At 33.1% G+C, this 18200-nt stretch overlaps 1 protein-coding gene across 4 annotated transcripts; it reads right to left on the reverse strand.

Annotated features, from left to right (window-relative positions):
• Positions 1-448: 448 nt before the first annotated feature.
• On the reverse strand, positions 449-5695 carry LOC107936206 (probable mediator of RNA polymerase II transcription subunit 26c). 4 transcript variants are annotated; one of them, XM_016868894.2, is made up of 10 exons: positions 4902-5695; positions 4748-4816; positions 4569-4651; positions 4359-4432; positions 4188-4237; positions 4066-4099; positions 3837-3958; positions 3393-3486; positions 1839-3290; positions 449-1002 (listed from the first exon to the last, which is right to left on the reverse strand). In XM_016868894.2, exons 1-9 carry the CDS (start codon positions 5274-5276, stop codon positions 3181-3183), a joined length of 1011 nt encoding a protein of 336 aa, XP_016724383.2. In that variant the 5' UTR covers positions 5277-5695; the 3' UTR covers positions 449-1002; positions 1839-3180. The 4 variants fall into 4 exon arrangements, with proteins under 4 accessions (XP_016724383.2, XP_016724382.2, XP_040947569.1 ...); XM_016868893.2 differs by having other exon boundaries at positions 4188-4240; positions 4902-5639; XM_041091635.1 differs by lacking the exon at positions 3393-3486 and having other exon boundaries at positions 1839-2305; positions 4902-5639.
• Between the last annotated feature and the right edge of the window lie 12505 nt (positions 5696-18200).

Below are 18200 nucleotides of genomic sequence, written 5' to 3' on the forward strand. Positions count from 1 at the left end.
TTCATGAATTTGGTCCAATGCAGATTGAGCTTTGGACATGAGATGGTTAAGGTCTAGATCTGGAATTGCGACCATCATATTATGATACATATAATGTATATAATGTTGGAAAAAAAATTCCTAATTAATTCATTGAAACATTTACCTAATAATTACCTGACGTAAAAGGACATTAACTTGCATCAGTTTTGTTCGGACGGCAAGCATCATCTGAATTAAATTTGATAATTCGTATTCTTATTTATCGTTTTTGGTTGATATGTTAAAAATTACATAATATAAAATTTTAAAATATTTATAACTTTAAACATTAATGTTTTAATCATATATATATGTGTGCATGTATTGTGTTTCAAATCTCGTGCAACTGATACAATGCTTGGAATAGTACAATTCCAGAATCCCCCCATAAGAGACATGGAGCATGGCACTTTTTACATGGTTTAACTACTGAAATCCAATGTATTTTTATATTTAAATATTTGACACAGAAATAACATATTACATTGATTGCCAGATCAAATTTCTAGCATGTTTCAAGTTTACACTCCTCTTCTCTCCAATACATATAAAATGCAATTCTGGAGTTCCAATCAAAACCATAATAGCAAAGTACTACATCCACGGAACTTAGGGCCTAACAAGTTAGTTCAGCATCTGCATATGCATCCCCTTGTCTTCAAGGTTCGACATCTTTTGCGGGTGTGTGAACTGTGAATACATGTGTCTAAGATGATTCCATAACGAAAACCATGTAGCCAAGGTTCTCCACAGAGCTTCCCACTAATGCTTATTGTTCAACACAATTCCATGATATCTAGAAATTTTATCCAAGTAGAATGCCATCTAGCTTCCTAAAACATCGAAAACGAAGCACTGCACGTATTCGACCAAGCTCTTTCATATGCTCTTTCAGGTTCAACAATCTTCAATGCTAAGCTCATCTAAGCAAGTACAAGTCACCGGTTGGGCCTCCACAGTGAAACAAGAAACTAATGATGACTGCAAGCCAAGAAAAACTCAAGTTACAAAAAACATGCTATTTTTTTTAACACATTCCGCTTTTGGTCAAAGAAATGCGAAATAAACATGCTTCAAAGCCAGACTATGACAATTGTACCTGCATCTATCAAATATTCATCAATCAGTCCTAGTACTTTATATTGTCAAAAAAGCTGTATTTATCATGCACCTAGAGCAAACCAACACACATCTAGACATGATTATCAGGATATAAGCCTCAAAGGACTCTCCAAATACATAAAAATCTTGGAGATAATTGAATATACTTTTATCGGACATGTACCCATGTCCAATCCTCAACCAAGTCTGAGTGATATAAATTGATACATATATATACTTGTAAATAAGAAAATTATATTTATGTAACTTTACTTGACAATAGATACCTGCATAAGTAAATTTGTAGGAAATAAGGAAAGAAAAAAACAAAATAACAGGGAAAAGTATTGAGTAATATTTCTGGTAAAAGAACATGAGAACTTGATATTATATAACATTCAATTTTTTGAGAAGTCAAACATTTTGTTCATTAAGCAAAAACATAAGGCAATGCATGTTGCAGTCATCAAAACCTGAACAGTTATACAAATGGCAATCCAGAGTTCATGTAGCAACAGAACTAAGTTCATGGTTATCAACATTTTTATGCAGTAGAACTTTTACAAAAGCTATGAATCATGGATGTCATCCACAGGTTCCCTAACATATCTTGCTCATGCATGTTCAGTTTCAGCAAAATGTCGTATTAAGTTGCTGCCTTCAACATATATAGAACTCGTATAATAATGAGTCTATTGAGGTTATAGTGAGAATACCTGCAAAGTCCAATTGATTACATCCACCAACCCGCATAACAAGCTGAAGGCCACTTCATCTTGTTGGTTATGGTCATAGCATAAAGGCCAAAGTGCAATTGATCACTTCATAAAGATGAATACCAGTTAAAGAGAGCCTTATTACTCTCTTGCTCGACTCAAAACATAGTTTCATATAGCCATTTAATCCACACCACCTGCAAGCAAAAATGACAAGAAAAACGGTTAACTAAACATCATGTTAGAGAAGACAGAAAGGTGGAGAGAGGTGGATGTAAGTTTGATATTTTCTTCTTGTTATTTTCTTTTTGCTCCTGGAGCGAATTATGGTTTGGAGTTTGCTGGTGAAGGGAGTCTTGTTTTCCTAAGCATTCAGCTTTGAGTGAGAAGTCCCACAAAATGAAATCACTGAGAGCAAAAGCTTGCGACATAGGGGAAAGCAAGTACTAGGACTACTGCATAAGAAGCTGCATTTAAAGAGTTAATAAGAAACTTCATTCAAGCATCCTTTGAAGTACAAGCAACTACCCTAAACAAATAATCTAAAAGTCATCAACCACAATGCATGAACCACAAAAGAGCAGTTACATATGATAGATCAACCTCACTGTTTGTGTACATCTGTATTAGCTGTGCAGAGTCCCCTTGACCCTCTCAACAGATGCAATAAGTTAAGGAGCCTTATCATATAACCAGCAAATGTTGAGGCAGAAAACTTTTTGGAATTAAAAAAGGGTTTCTCTGCACACCTCATCAATGTTTCAAAAGACAGATGGTATCTACCAAATGAAACAAAATCCATATGGCTGGCTTCTTGCATAATCTTTAAAAAAGTAGCGCACAAAAGAATTTTAAGGAAAAAAAAGAAAAGAAAAAGAGTAAATTTTCGTTATAACCATATCCCACAAAGTACTGCTACCCTTACTATGCATTAAGTTAAACTATCAGTTTGCCTAGTATATCAACTATTATCTTCAAGGTAGAGTCAGCTTGCATTGATAAAAAATGAAAGATGGTAACATACTTCCAAAACAAGGAGTTATCTTTTAAGAAAACTCACATATATTACAAATTAAAAATATCGCACATTTGGGGGTGGGGGAAGGTAACATGTCTCAAACAAAGAAGTACAGTTCACCCCCAATAGAACGGTTATGGATGTCCACGGCCCTCAAGAATTTCAAATGATCGATAATAGTTCAGTACATATCCATGAAAGAACATGGAAAGATAACCTATAAAAGATATGAAGAGTACTCCTATCTTATACAACGATCACAGCAGAAAAATAGAAATGAAATCCTAAATTAGGATGTCGTTTAATCCCAACTCATTCACCCAATCACCAGTGCCTCCCTTGAGAACCACCTCCCTTGTTTTTGGCAAAGAAGGCATTCTTGGGTTTTGGTAGCTCATGAATGTCCATCACTTGTACCGTTCTTTGCTTTTTGGCTTCAAAAAGCACACAAAAATCGCAGACAGTCACATTTAGTATGAACCCAAAGTGAGGGATTCAAGATCAAGTAAACTGTGGAAGAAGAGAAGAAAGCAAACCATTTTCAGCTTCCTTGTAACTTTCTTGAAGCCTTTTCCTCGCAGAAGCCAGCCTTTCAGAGTCAAAATTGCTTTCCTTTTGTTCTCTCTGTCTCTACGAAATCCCCAGAAAGGCGATTCAACAAATAGAAATGCCAAAGTTTATACCAATTATCAACTCATCAAACTGAATCCTTAGGACAACCGGCAATGCTAAAATTGCTAAGTTAAGTTGAACTTTCCCTTGGCCTTTTGCTAAGATAAACTATTAGGGTGTGGCGAGTAACTATAACTTCTCATTCCTTGAGAATCGAAAGCCTCAAAATTACAGGAATTTGTCAAAACACCGGTTTCGCATCATCAATTATTTTGAAAGCATTTCTTTCTAAATTTGGTATCAGACATCTATGTCCATCAACAAAGTAATGATGCAATTAGATGCTCCCATTTGGTATGTACTAATACCTGTACATTTTGTGGAGGAGTTGAGTGAGTATGTCTTGATGGAGGATCTTTTCGGCAAGGAGGGATTGGCTTTGGCTTCCTTTCAGGTTCTGAATTATTCTTCTCCGAACCAAAACTCCCATCTGTCAATTGTTGTACGGTAAAGCATTAAAAAGGAGGTTGATTGATTAAAAGCACAAATGAAAGATACAAAGATCATATCCAACTTTGAATCAGATTCTATACTCACTGTGGGGATTAGGAGAGTATGCAAAATCAGGAACCTATAACAGAACAGAATCTTAGAACGATAAAAAATAAATAAAGCAGAATTTTAAAACAACTTTCACAGGGAAAAACAACTCCTTTCACCTGTTGACGACCATTTTGAGGAAGTTTTTGCTGTGGTGAATCGCCATCGGCTGCTAGACAATATTCATAGTCATTTTAACTTTATTGACATGTCAATTTCCATTCACCTTTGAAATATTTTCTGACAAAAACAAAAAATTCTTCATATTACAGTTGAGATAATAAATTTACCCATAAGTCCAGCAGGTTCTGGTTCTCCAGGTTGATTCACCCTTACCCATTCATCTACAATTTCTTTCCACTTCCTGAAGAAACAAGAAATCAAATCACATAACACTCTTTCTTTGATAATTGCTTCCTCAGTTTGTTCACACACTCACATACATACATACATATATATATATTTAACATATATGTATACTTCAGCAAGTTCATTAAAACCTGACAAGTTGCTTCACTAATCTCCTAACATCATTTGATGAATGTTTCCTCAATTTGTTAACATGTCTCCCAATATCAGTCTCCTGAAGATAGTATCACAACGAGGCAATTGACATAAATCAAACTAAACAAGACATTAAACCAAAAAAAAAAAAAAAACTGTTCCACATAATTATTACCTTGAGAGCTTGAAATGTTATATCCATGTCTGCCAAGCTTTGAAGTAAATCAACCAAAGAATCCTCAGACTGTAAAAACAAATTATTCAAATCAAAATCAAAATCCAAAACAAATGATCAAATCAACAATACGATAGCAAAAAGATTCAAAGACCTGATCAGGTAGTTCAAGACGCTCCTTAATCTCAAGAACCCTTTTTTGTTCATCATCAAACAAGCCTCCATAAGGGTCCATATCATCATCTTCATTATCAGAATGAGGCGTAAAAGGAGACCCTTTTCCTCCTTCTTTACCTTCATGGGGGCTATCTTCTTTATTAACTTGATATACATTTGATCTCTCACCAAAATCACAGCTTTTACACCTGGTAACCATGGAAGTAGCATAAAGCCTCTCCACAATCCCATCTCTCCTTTGCTTAAACTCTTGGCCATAATCCAAAGAAGCTACCAGGATTGCGGTATCTATAAAAGTCCACACATCAACACCAGCAGTTTCAAGAACTGATCTGAAATCATCCAAATCCATTACAATTAAAACCAAAAGTTGATGATTATGTTGCAAATTCCAACGCCTATTTCTTCCAAGTATCAAATCAAAGATTTGACCTTCAACATAATCAGATCTGATTGAAAACAAAAACGCCCAAAGCTTGAAATTTACAATTTTTTTCAGCTGACAAAAGAAAAACAATTCCTTAAAGTCAAAGCTGAAATGGTTTTTTTTTTTTTGAACAACTTGATGATTTTGAGTTTGTTAATGGAATTGGATTTTTGTGTGGGAATTGGAATCAACCAAATGAACAGATAAAACTCTTTTCTTTCTTTTTCTTTTTGAAATGAAAGATGATTATGATATTTCTTTATTTGGAAGAGAATCTTAGATAAGTGTATTCTTTTCGTTATAATTACACAAACGTATGTAAATAGAAGTAATTACATATGAGTGAAACTGAAATTATCTATTCACCTATTTATTATAAGGGTAAACTACACTATTGGTCACTAAATTATCTATATGTTTAATTAAAAAAGTTACAATTTGGTCACTAAATTTTTCAAAATTATTCTTTTGTCACCCAATTGTGAAGTGGCACCTTTTTAGTTGGTACAATAATAATTTTACTCCTCAATTTTTATACTTTCTGTCAGTTTGACAATGATTATATATAAAATGATAAAAATTGACATTCTTTTTTTAAAAAATTAGAAAATTCTAAAAAATAAATTAAAATAAAATTTAATAAAATAGTTTAAATAGATATACTGAGAGAAAATGAGGGAAAACTATTTTTAAACCCTCCAAATTTTCTCTATGTACTATCTATATAAAAATATGAAATATCCATTCTTTAAAAAAACATAAAAAAATTAAAAAAAAAACATTAAGCAAAATTTTTGGTTTTTTTGTCTTACCTCTTTTGTTTCTTAACATGGCTTTTTCATTATAAGAAAACAAAATTTTGAAATATAACTTTTTTTTTACAATTTAAGTTTTGAAAAATAATTTAAATGAATTGAAAATTTGCAATAAGTTTAGAAAAAATTTAAGTTATATTTAGTTTTTTTTACTAAAAATAACATTAGAGTCAATTTTATAAACTTTTGTAGAATGTTCTTCAAGACTTCATAATATTTGAATCGGTTTCTTTTTCACTCGCATAATAAATATATCAAAATCTAATAAGTTATAATACAAAAATTACAACTATCTGCTCTAATATTAGTTGTTCAATTTACTAAAAACACACAAGGTGATTTTATTTTATTGTTAATTATTGCCTTTTTGTAATGTTTATTTTGAAAATATGATGACAAGGACAATTTGATTATATGGGAAACATTGTGGTTTTGAGATTTTTAGTGTTTTGATTTGAACTTCACTTTGATAAGTTATTTTAAAGTTACTTGATTTAGTACTTATAATGAGTGGTTGAAACTATGAATTATATTAAATCATTTGATTTAATGCTTATAAGAATTGGTTATGACTATTGATATAATTAATTATTTGTAACTTCAAATTAAAAAAATAAAGTACTAAACAAATACAATTTATAATTATGACAAATCTTCCGATTTCAAGTTCCAACACTTCTACTATCTTGCAACAACAGACTTTAGAAATACTAAAGACCCCAACTATTATAAATCCAATAGTTTACTTAAGTGTGCTTGTTCTATAAAAATCTAAAACTATGAGGCAGGTGAGAGGCTTAGTTATCCACAAGCTTAAGGAGTGGAAAAAGATGACCCTTTCACCAAAAGGTAAGGAGATCCTGATTAAGGTAGTTGCCATGGCCATACCAACTTATACGATGTCTTGTTCTAAATTTCCAAAGAGGTTGTGTTCTCAAATGATTTCGGCTGTGACCAACTACTGATGGAGACAAAAGGGGAATGAAAACAAAATTTATTGGAAGCCATGCTACAGGCTTACTGAAGGAAAGGATACTGATGGCCTTGTTTTTAAGGACTTGGAATTATTCAATTTAGCGCTCCTTGCGAAAAAGTGCTAGAGGTTATTGCAAGAACCAAATTTTTTTGTGGGTAAAACTGCTTAAAAGTTTATACTTCCCAAATGACAATTTTCTTGATACTAGGAATGGGTGTTGAGCCTCAAGGGGTATCAACAATTTTCTTGATACTAGCAAGAATTCATGAAGAAGACTTTGTTGTAGTGAATTTGGAATGATGGAAGTGCGTGCGAATCTGGGATGATCAATGGTTGGTAAACTGTAATGATGGAAGGCCTTTGTTCCTTGGGCCTCTTAGTACTTTTCTACCTTTAAAAGTTGGTGAGATAATGAACAAAGGAGTTTGGGATCTTTCGAGTATTGAATGTTGGTTGTCAAAGGATGTTAAAAGGGATATTCTTGGAGTTCCGATTAACAATTCTAATGGCGACGATAAATTGGTTTGGCCTTTTATTTCTGATGGTCTACATTCAGTCAAATTAGGGTATAAAGAACTCAAAAAAAAAAGAAGAGGAATGTTTCAAATTTAGTGCCTTCTACTTCTCATATTATTGATGAGAAAACATAGAAAGTGGTTTGGGGTCTCAATATGCCTAGGAAAATCAAAATTTTTTATGAAAACTATATGAAAATGCATTGCCCACATTGGGGAATTTTTTCAAAAGGAAATGTTGTTAAAGTTCAATTTGTAGAATTTGTCAAAGGGAGGAAGAACTATGGAGCACTTAATTATGGGCTTCGAATGGGTTCAGGGAGTATGGTTTATTGCAAGAGATGGTTTGTAGATTGTTAAGGAAGAAATCAACACTTTTGATAAATTGCTCGAGGATAGACAGGGATGATAACTTTTTGACTAAAATTGCCTTTTCTTGCTGGATGGTCTAGAAAGTCAAGTGTGAGGAATTGATGGAAGGAATGACTATTGACATTGATGCCACTATCAGGAGAATAAAGTTTGCCTCTAAAGAGTACCTGGATTCATATGAGCTTGTTCTTAGGGAGGTTGAAACAAAGCAGGAAACATCTGACATTGTTTGCACAAAGCTCTTGGATAGTTGGGTTAATATGAACATTGATGGCGCCTATAATCACAAAACTAAAAATGTTGGGATCGGGGTCATATGCCAAAATAGTTAAGGTAAAATTCTTCATGGATTTGGAAAAAAGATCATTGTTGAATCACTAGAAATGGAAGAAACATTTTCAACGTGTAAAGGAGAAGAGTTGGTTATGCAAAACAAATAGAAGAAAGTGATTTTAGAGTCGAATTCTTAATTTATAGTAAATGAGGTTAAAAAAAGTAGCATAATCACATAGAAGTTGAGACCCATTTTGAGTAAGTTAGAACTCTTAGAGTGACAAATTCATTCATTCAAGATTTTTCCAATTAAACGAGGAGCTAAACAAGCAGTAGTCTAGGTTGCTACCCATGCTAAACAAGAGATGTTTTGTAAAGGTTGGCTCAGGACAACCACCATGTTCTTTGGTTCTCATTTTGGATAAGGACGACTTACCAGATCCTTGATGTTTTTGATAATTTTTACACTTTGAGCAAGTTCTTCCAAAGTGGATATCGAATCTACAGCATGTGAATCTAACCACATGAACACGTCATTGCATAATGAAAAAGGGAAGAACCGAAGACGAATAGCTTCAACAGATACACCATTATACCTAAAAGTATCACACAGAGTTAAGAATCACTTGAAATGCTAGTTCAGGTTTTCATTCATCAATCCTCGAAATTATAGATTACTCTGAATCATCTAGATCGTGGCCTGTTTTATTTTGAAATTATTGGCGTTGATTGTAGGCCTGTTGATGCTACCTTATACAACATCCAAGTTGGGCATGGCATAGTCCTTTAATGTACGGTTTTCCATTTGCTCTTCGATTTGTGGAATTCAGACTTGCTTTCCTCAAAAAGTAGATTTTCTCGTATTTGATCAATGTACGGTGGATCTTCCTCAAAAATATTCCCCTTCTTGCATTGTGCAAAGTTCACTCAAGTTCAGGATCAAATAGAAGCAACTCATTTCTACTTTAAACCATTCACTATGAAACACCACCACCAAGAAAGTAACCAAATTAAACAGTAAAAATAAATAAAATTTACAAATGAAAACAACTGAAACGCCATATCTATAGTATCAAAATTGAATTACTACTAACAACTCAATCCTAAGCACCGAAAACCTCCCTGGAAATGGTGTCAACAACTTGACCGCTCTTTGGTGTGCGTGCACTTAGGCAGATAAATTTTACTAATAGATATGGAAATGTGGTGTATTTCAAGTATAAGGTCAAATTGTAATATAGTTTTTTTTATTACAATAAAATACAGAAGTATTTCGAGGATTGTACCTAAGGGAGGTATGAACTAAAATTGAATTGGATAGAAGGAAAACATGCAATAAGAAGTCTAAACAACTACTTATCTATTACCTATAGTATTGTAGCACCTTCACCCAGTTCGGTCGCCAGACCCGAGTGATAAGATGTTATGATAAGTAACAGAACAGTTACACGCAATTCATAAGTAAAAAATTCAATTATATAATGAATAACCGCATACATTCACATATATCATGTTTTGTAAACATAATCAGATTTAAATTAAGCTTAAGAAAGCTTCAAGAACAATCAAGGATTAAATTGTAACATTTTCAAAAGATAAAAGCAATTGTGCAAAATAGGGGTCATACTGTAACAACTCGTTTTCAGTGAAATCAAAACAGTGGTTTTGGGACCATAAATCTGAGTCCGGAAGAAAAATAATTTTAATATTATTTCATGGTCTGCATTATGATTGAAATATCGTATAAAAATTTCGTAAAGAAATTTTATCGGTTACATGTCTAATTAGATGGAAAGGACCAAATTGCATAAAATGCAAAAGTTGAGTTCTAGTAGCTATAGATATCAAATAGCTATGGAATTAAAAATTTGAGGTCATTATATGGAAAATATACCATTAAGATGAGTTAGTAGATAAGTATGATGATTCTTCCTTGAAAAATTAAATAAAGAAAAAGATTAAATTGGAAAGATGATAAATTAATTAAATAACAAAATTTCATAATTTTCATCATCTTTCCTAAATTAAAAACATGGAAACCCTAGCCATGGAAACCTAAGCTCAAGCCAACTTCTTTTGCTTAATTAGGTAAGTATTCTTGCCCCGTTTTTAATGATTTTTATATTTCCGAGATCGTAATAGCTTAATCTAGCTATCTCGGGGATTAATTTGTAAATTTATTAAAGTATTAAAGTTTTTCCATGGATGAGTATGCATGAATTATGAAGTTTTATGGTAGAAAATGAAAGGTTGTTGATAGATAAACAACTTTTGTAAAGTGAATTTTGATAAAATTATAATTTAGGGACTAAAAGTTGTAAAATTCATGGAAAAATTTTGAATTTTGTGAAATACATGGGCTGTTATTGTTACATGTAAAAATCAGCTAGACTTGGAATAAGGATTAAATTGCATGAATTTTATTTTCCGAGCCTAGGGACGAAATCATAATTAAATAAAAGTATAAGGGCAAAATGGTAATTTTTCCTAAGATGTGAATTGGATTAAATTGAACATGAATTGTATTAAATTGAGCTAAATTTACTCTTATAGATCAGGATAGACCAAATACGGAGTTAGATCGTGGAAAAGAAAGTGTTGGATTAGTAGATTTTACGTATACGAACAATTGTCGAGGTAAGTTCGTGTAACTAAATTGTGTATATTTATATGATTAAATTGAATGTTATGTATGTGTATTGTATACTTGACATGTATGAAAGTCAATCACATATCTGATAATGCTCGATAAATATTAAGTCCCGATTGAATAAATAAAATTCGATGGATACAGGGTTCTCGAATTGGTTATGTCCTGCATATGTTGCGGACACACCACAGCTCAAAAGAGCGTCCCGTTATTAGCTCTTATGAGCATCCTGATATATGGCTCTCTCGAGCTTCCCGTTATATGGTTCTTGTGAGCTTCCTGTTAATAGCTCTTCGGAGCATTCCGATTGGTTGTGATCCTGCATGTGTTGTGGACACACCACAGCTTTTATGAGCGTCTCGATATATGGCTCTCTGGAGCTTCCCGATATGGCTTGCTTGAACTTCCCGATATATGGCTATTCGGAGTTTCTTGACTAATGGCTTTTCGAAGCTACCCGTTATTGGCTTGCATGAGCTTCCCGATTATGACTCTTATTAGCTTCTCATTATACAGCCTGGATAAGCTTCCCGTTAATGGCTCTACGGAGCATCCTGTTATATGGCGAGAGAGAGAGCTTCCCGATTATGAGCTCAAATGAGCACCCCCAAATATGAATTGATAGATTTCTAATTCGTACACTTCATGTGTACTACCCTTGTATCCATCAATATTTTAAATGATTCAACGGGTAAAGTTCTGATGTGAGATGATATGAATTCAAGATGAATTACTATGATAAATACTTGAAATATAAAGATATGATATGTACATGTTCATGGACACTTGAAGTATAAATACATGTATGTGGAAATTGAATATTGATGAGCTCATTCATGTTTCTTAGTATTTATGTGAATTACTTGACTAACATGCTTGATGAGGATATATGCTAGGCAATTGGCCAAATTGGTTTGAGCATGTTTATTTGCTTACTTTAAATGTGAATTTAATTGGTAAGTTAAATTCCTTTATACAAACTTACTAAGCTTTAAAGCTTACTCTGTTTTTATTTCCTTTGTTTTATAGTAATTCGGAAGCTCAATTTGGTTGGAAGTTGGTCAGAGCAACATCACACTATCCCTCGGCTCATTTCGGTATAATTAGTAAATTACTTTTGGTTATAATGGCATGTATAAGTTGAATTGGGCCATTAATGGCATGTATGTGATTTTGGTTGTAACTAGCCATTGGAATGGCTTGTGATAGGTATGTTTTGAAGAGTATATAAGAGTCTATACATGGCCGTGTGTTTCGGCTGTGTATCCCCTGCTTCTTAAAAATTTCAAAACAGAATGCTCAGTAATGATCACACGGCCTGGCACACAGGCGTGTGGCTTGGCCGTGTGACCCCTGCACCTATTAAATGCAAGTCAGTATGGTCACACGGCCTAGCACACGGGCGTGTGGCTTGGTTGTGTGACCCAAGTCAGTAAGCACCCTGATTTAGACACAGTCTGGGACACAACCATGTGCCCCTATTTCGAATGCCACATGGTCTAAGACATGGGCGTGTCTCTTGACCGTGTGAGCCACACGAGCGTGTGTCCCCTACTCCTTGGGAAAATTTTGATATTTTACGAAAAATTCTCTGGGTTCCCGGTTTAGTCCCGACCTGATTCTAACATGTATTTTGGGCCTCGATGGCTCATATAAAGGACAATATGATTGATTATGATTGATTTTTTATGTGAATGAGTAATGATATAAAATTATCTATATTTGATCTATAAATTCTAGTAATGCTCTGTAACCCTATTTCGGCGAAAGATAAGGGTTAGGGGTGTTACACACACGACTGTGTGCCCAGGCCGTGTGACAAGTTGTAACTGTGTAGAACTGGAGTCACACGACCATGTATCTAGACTGTGTAACTTACTAAGGCTGTGTAGGTCAAACTGCAAATATTCAACAAAAGTCACACGGCTGTATGGCTGGGCCGTGTAACAAACTAAGGCCGTGTGAAAACTAAATGAACGGATCTATAGTATTCACACGGGCGTACAACTAGCCCGTGTGGCAATCGAGAATCTTGTGCTTCTTATACATTCTATATTTCAGTGGCACACAGCCATGTGGCTAGGCCATGTGACATAAAATATAACATCTAGGGCCTACTTCATGCCAACCATGTCCAAGGCCAAATCTATGTTCATTAGCACAAATATACCAACTTAAAAACCTGCATAAATTCAATAGGTCATCTACCAATTTACCACATTCATACCACATTCAAACCAAATACCAATATGCCTCAAATGGAACCCCAAAACAATCAACATGTCATGAATCAATTTTACCATTCAAGCATCACAACTAATTATTTTACTAAATCCATTTCATAGCGTAACACCTATCCACCATTTAAGCTATTAACCATACATGCCTAATCCACTCAACAAGGACACCATTAGCAAATATCATTGCCAACATATATATATATATACACATGATATTCAAAATGCCAAAACATCATCCAAAATACAACATTGTATAACCAAAAGACTCTTTTAGGTACGTGCCATTAACTAACAAAAGACATCACCAACTTGTTGAGTCCAGGATTGCAGCTGGATGCTAATATTGACGAGCATATAAGATTTAAACCTAACCTGCGTACGGGAAACAAACTTGTACGTTTAGTATAACTCAATGGTATTTTTATATTCGAGCATTATAACATAATATAAATCATGTAATGCAATGAACAAACAAACCAAAAATTCAAATGCAAGTTAATATGTCAATCTACAAGTCCTAATACATTACTTGATTATATAATTCCTTTTGCTTATCTTAAATTGAGCTATCACAGTTTGTAACAGCCCGATTCTGGGCCTAGTCGGAATAGTGATTTTGAGACCACAAATCTGACGAGGGAAAATATTATTGTCATTATATTTTTATGGTCAACAATTTCATGAAAAAATTTCGTAAAAATTTTGTTCGAAAATTTTGACGTTTGGGCACTCAATTTAGTCAAAAGGACTAAATTGTAAAAAGTGCAAAAGTTGAGTTCTACATGTTAGAAGTGTCTAATTGTTATGAAATTATTAGAGGCCCTTATGTGGTAATTAGACCCTTAGTTAATTTATGGACAAAAATGGGTATGGAATTAGTGAAATATATTTTTTTAAGTAAGGGCATTTTAGTCATTTAGTAATAAAAAGGAAATAAAATGGGAAAAAGATGGAAAAATGGTGTCATCTTCTCCATGTTGTTGCCGAATTTTAAGGGACACCATAGCTAGGGTTTCTTTGCTTTTTCAAGCTCGTAGTAAGTACATCCTAGCCCCGTTTTAAATGTTCTTCGTATTTTTGATATCCTCGTAACTCGATTTAGCTTATTCTACCATTAATTTGTGTTAGGGTGCATATTTGGAAAAATACCCATAGGTTAAATGTGTTTATTTTGATGTTTTATGGTAGAATATGAAGCTAGAAATTATGTTAAACAACTTTTGCTAAGCGGTTTTAAGTGAAAACGGGTAAATTGACATAATCTGTAAAAATATCTATTGTTCATAAGTGTATGTTAGAGTGAGAATTTGATGTTGTCATAGAAGGAAAAAGTTTTCAGCATGTTGTAAAACATAAGAATAAGGCGAGAAATTTAATTTTCGAGCTTAGGGACGAAAATGAAAATATGCAAAAGTTTAGGGATAAAATTGTAATTTTGCAAAAAGTTGAGTCGAGGATTGTTTTAATAAATTTGAATATTAAATAAGCTAAATTTGCTATTATAGATCAAGAAAGATGAGGAGGCAACCTCAATCGGGGAAAAGAGAAGATCGTGGAGTAAATTGCAAAATTTCAATATTTTGCACCGAGGTAAGTAAGCATGTGAGTTAATGCATTATTTTGATATTATTTATTATATGTTGAGATTTAATTGAACATAGAATAAATACTTAGTATAGATCCTAAAAATTTGGAAAGTTGGGAAATATGGTAAAAATGTTGCAAAATAAGGTTTCCGGTTGAACACTCGGAATAAGCCGGGATACATTAAATATAAAAGGGGGTTGCTAAGTGTTGATTCCCCCAAGGGGTTGTTAAGTGCTGATTCCCCGAATCCTTGGTGGTTGCTAAGTGCTGATTCCACCGTAACTTGAATGTGAAAGGGGTTGCTAAGTGCTGATTCCCCAAATCATCGGTGGTTGCTAAGTGCTGATCCCACCGTAACTTGAATGTGAAAGGGATCCCACCGTAACTTGAATGTGAAAAGGGTTGCTAAGTGCTGATTCCCCAAATCATCGGTGGTTGCTAAGTGCTGATCCCACCGTAACTTGAATGTGAAAGGGATCCCACCGTAACTTGAATGTGAAAGGGGTTGCTAAGTGCTGATTCCCCAAATCATCGGTGGTTGCTAAGTGCTGATCCTACCGTAACTTGAATGTGAAAGGGGTTGCTAAGTGCTTATTCCCCGAATCATTGGTGGTTGCTAAGTGTTGATTCCACCGTATCTTCGAATGTGAAAGGGGTTGCTAAGTGCTGATTCCCCGAATCACTGGTGGTTGCGAAGTGCTGAATCCACCAAATAACGGTTAATATTCCGAGTGTTCAATAGAAAAATTGGAAGGGTGAATGAACATATAAAATAGACACGATTATGTGGGGAATATTGGGTCTGATGCTTAATCAATCCATGTGTAAGATGAAAGGAAATATCAAAATTACAAAAGAGTGAGTTTGGTTATAAACAGTTTTTAACAACAATAGTTGGGCAAATTTGAAAAATCACCATAAATGGTGGAAATTGAATTAGGGGTTGAGTAATACATCAAATTGAATTTGAATGAGTCTATTTTCGTATAAAAGAAGTATAGCATGCAAAAGAGTTATGTATTTTGAGATATTTGAATTTTAGTGAGATAGGGTTGAATTGATTTCGAAATCCCCTATTCCAACTTTGGAAAATCACCAAAAATTGTAAAAAAATAATTATGGTTTGAAATTTACATGCTTGAATTCCTTATTCAGTCTATTTTCAAGAGAAACAAACGAGAACATTATATTAGTTTTTTTATATGGAGTTAAATAAATTTTAGTAAAGAGAGGTTAGAGTTGTTGAGCAGTGAAACAGGAGAGAGTTTAAAGAATAAAATGTACTATTTGGATAAACCAAAAATTATGAAAATTTTATGGTAAAAATATATATGATCCTAGTTTCGGGGAAAATTTACAGAAATCAATTTGGAGTTCTGTAGCTCCAGATAAAAATAAATTAGCGACTGTGACGCAGAAAAACAGCTTGTTGGAAATTGAACAAATAATAAAATTTGTGTGTGAATAGAATTATGTTTCATTGAATTCATGTTAGAAATTTATTTAATTATCATATGCTTACTTACTAAGCTACAAGCTTTTTCCTTTTACTTTTCATTGTTTTATAGTGATATCCGTCCAGCTCGAGAATTCGGAAAAGTCGGGAATTCATCCACACTGTCCACCACTTTTGGTATTTTGAAATCAACACTCTAATGTTATGGCATGTATAGAAGACTTCATTTTGTTGTAATATATGATATTCGATAAATCTTTTATTTCAAACTTTATGATAGTATTTTAAATGTTAAATATGATTTTATATATTTGTGAGAATATAAATATTGGTTGAGAATTTGGATTGCGTTGTATTGTGTTTTGATAATTTGCAGGGGGTTTTATGTAAAAATAAGCAGAAATGCTGCCGAAATTTATAAAAAAAATCTAGTAATACCTCAAACTCTATTCCGTCAAAGAATACGGGTAAGGGGTGTTACACAGTTGTAGCATATACAGTTTTTTTCCATATATCAGTCAGATCGATTAAATCGTAATATGAAATTCACATTTTCGGACTTATAATCTAACATCCACTATCCACCCTTATTTCAATTTCAGTTATAATCAATTTCTCAATTCCACATATGTAACAACTTCTTTCAACTCAAAACAAATTCAATCGCACATTTACAACATACAATATTTTTAGAACTATTCAATTTAGTCCTTATTGCTAACAATCAATCCAAATCAATTCAAATCAGCTTGTTTTATCATTTCAAACTTACCTTATGGTCTTACCATGCAACACAATTCATAGATGTAGCAATTGAAAAGGTTCGGATTATAGAAATATAAACCGTACATTATGAGCTATTCTTTAACGACTTTATCCTTTCCCTTCCTTTTTGAGGAATCTAGTTTGGCATTAGCTATGGGTTAATATAAACACATAACACTATCAAAATACAACCAATTTCGAATCAATCATCAATTTATAAAAATTTTCATTTTATTCAATTTAGTCCCTAAAACTAGGACTAACGTAACTTCCAATCTAGAACTCATATTTTTAATCAATTTTCACTATATTTTATTTAGGACTTCCTATTCTTCAATTCTAAAACCAATTTAAAAATTTATTCATTTTAGTCCTTATTGTACAAAATTATAAATTAACTTCACAAATTAGTCATTTTTCACTCTTAAGCTTAAAATCTATCTATTTAACAACCAAAAATTTAAGAATCCATCAATGGCATCTTTACAAAACTTTAATAGTTTCACAAAATAACACACGGGTCAACTAGATAAAGCTCTTGGGATTTCAAAAATATAAAAATTACAAGAAAATGACTAAATTGAACTAATCAATTGAAGCTTCAAAATTCAAAACCCTATGGCCGAAAGTTTCTTCTCCCTTGTGTTTTCGGTGGAAAATGAGAAAGATAAAGCTTCTTTCTCGTTCTCCCCCACTTTCATTTGTTTTTATTTTATTTGTTTAATTTATTATTATTTCTTTAAATTTTTAAACCAAATTATGAAGAAAACACCTACTTACCGTCCAATATTATTTCTAAAGTGGTATAATTTCCAATTTAGCCTTTATTCCATCTCTAATTAATAAAATGTCATAATAATTGAACTTTTACCTATTTTATAATGTAGTCCATGTACCTTAATTAATCATTAATTCAACAAAATTACCAATCCAAAATTCAATTCACCTATAATATTTACAGGTTTGATTTTCAAAAACAAGGTCCCGAAATCGCATTTTTCGTCACCATTAACTTTTGAGTCGTTACAATTGTCACGTCCCAAAATATGGGTAAAATTTTCTAGGATTAAATTGATAAATGTTGAATTTATTTATTTTCTGCTTAGCCACACAATTGGGCCTCTATTTGAAACTGTCAGTTTGGGCTAGTGAAACCTAATTTCCTCATCATATTTTTTTCTCCTTGCTGTCGCATATGCT

This window comes from Gossypium hirsutum, chromosome D04, assembly GCF_007990345.1.
Source record: "Gossypium hirsutum isolate 1008001.06 chromosome D04, Gossypium_hirsutum_v2.1, whole genome shotgun sequence".
In the NCBI taxonomy this organism is placed as follows: Eukaryota; Viridiplantae; Streptophyta; class Magnoliopsida; order Malvales; family Malvaceae; genus Gossypium; species Gossypium hirsutum.

Excerpts from the sequence above, each read along its gene's own strand:
- LOC107936206 (XM_016868893.2), bottom strand. The coding sequence starts at position 5,276 with ATGGATTTGGATGATTTCAGATCAGTTCTTGAAACTGCTGGTGTTGAT. Across the intron at positions 4,241-4,358 it reads AGAACCTGCTGGACTTATGG|CAGCCGATGGCGATTCACCA; the intron begins GTAAATTTATTA and ends AATATTGTCTAG. Across the intron at positions 4,100-4,187 it reads CTCAAAATGGTCGTCAACAG|GTTCCTGATTTTGCATACTC; the intron begins GTGAAAGGAGTT and ends GTTCTGTTATAG.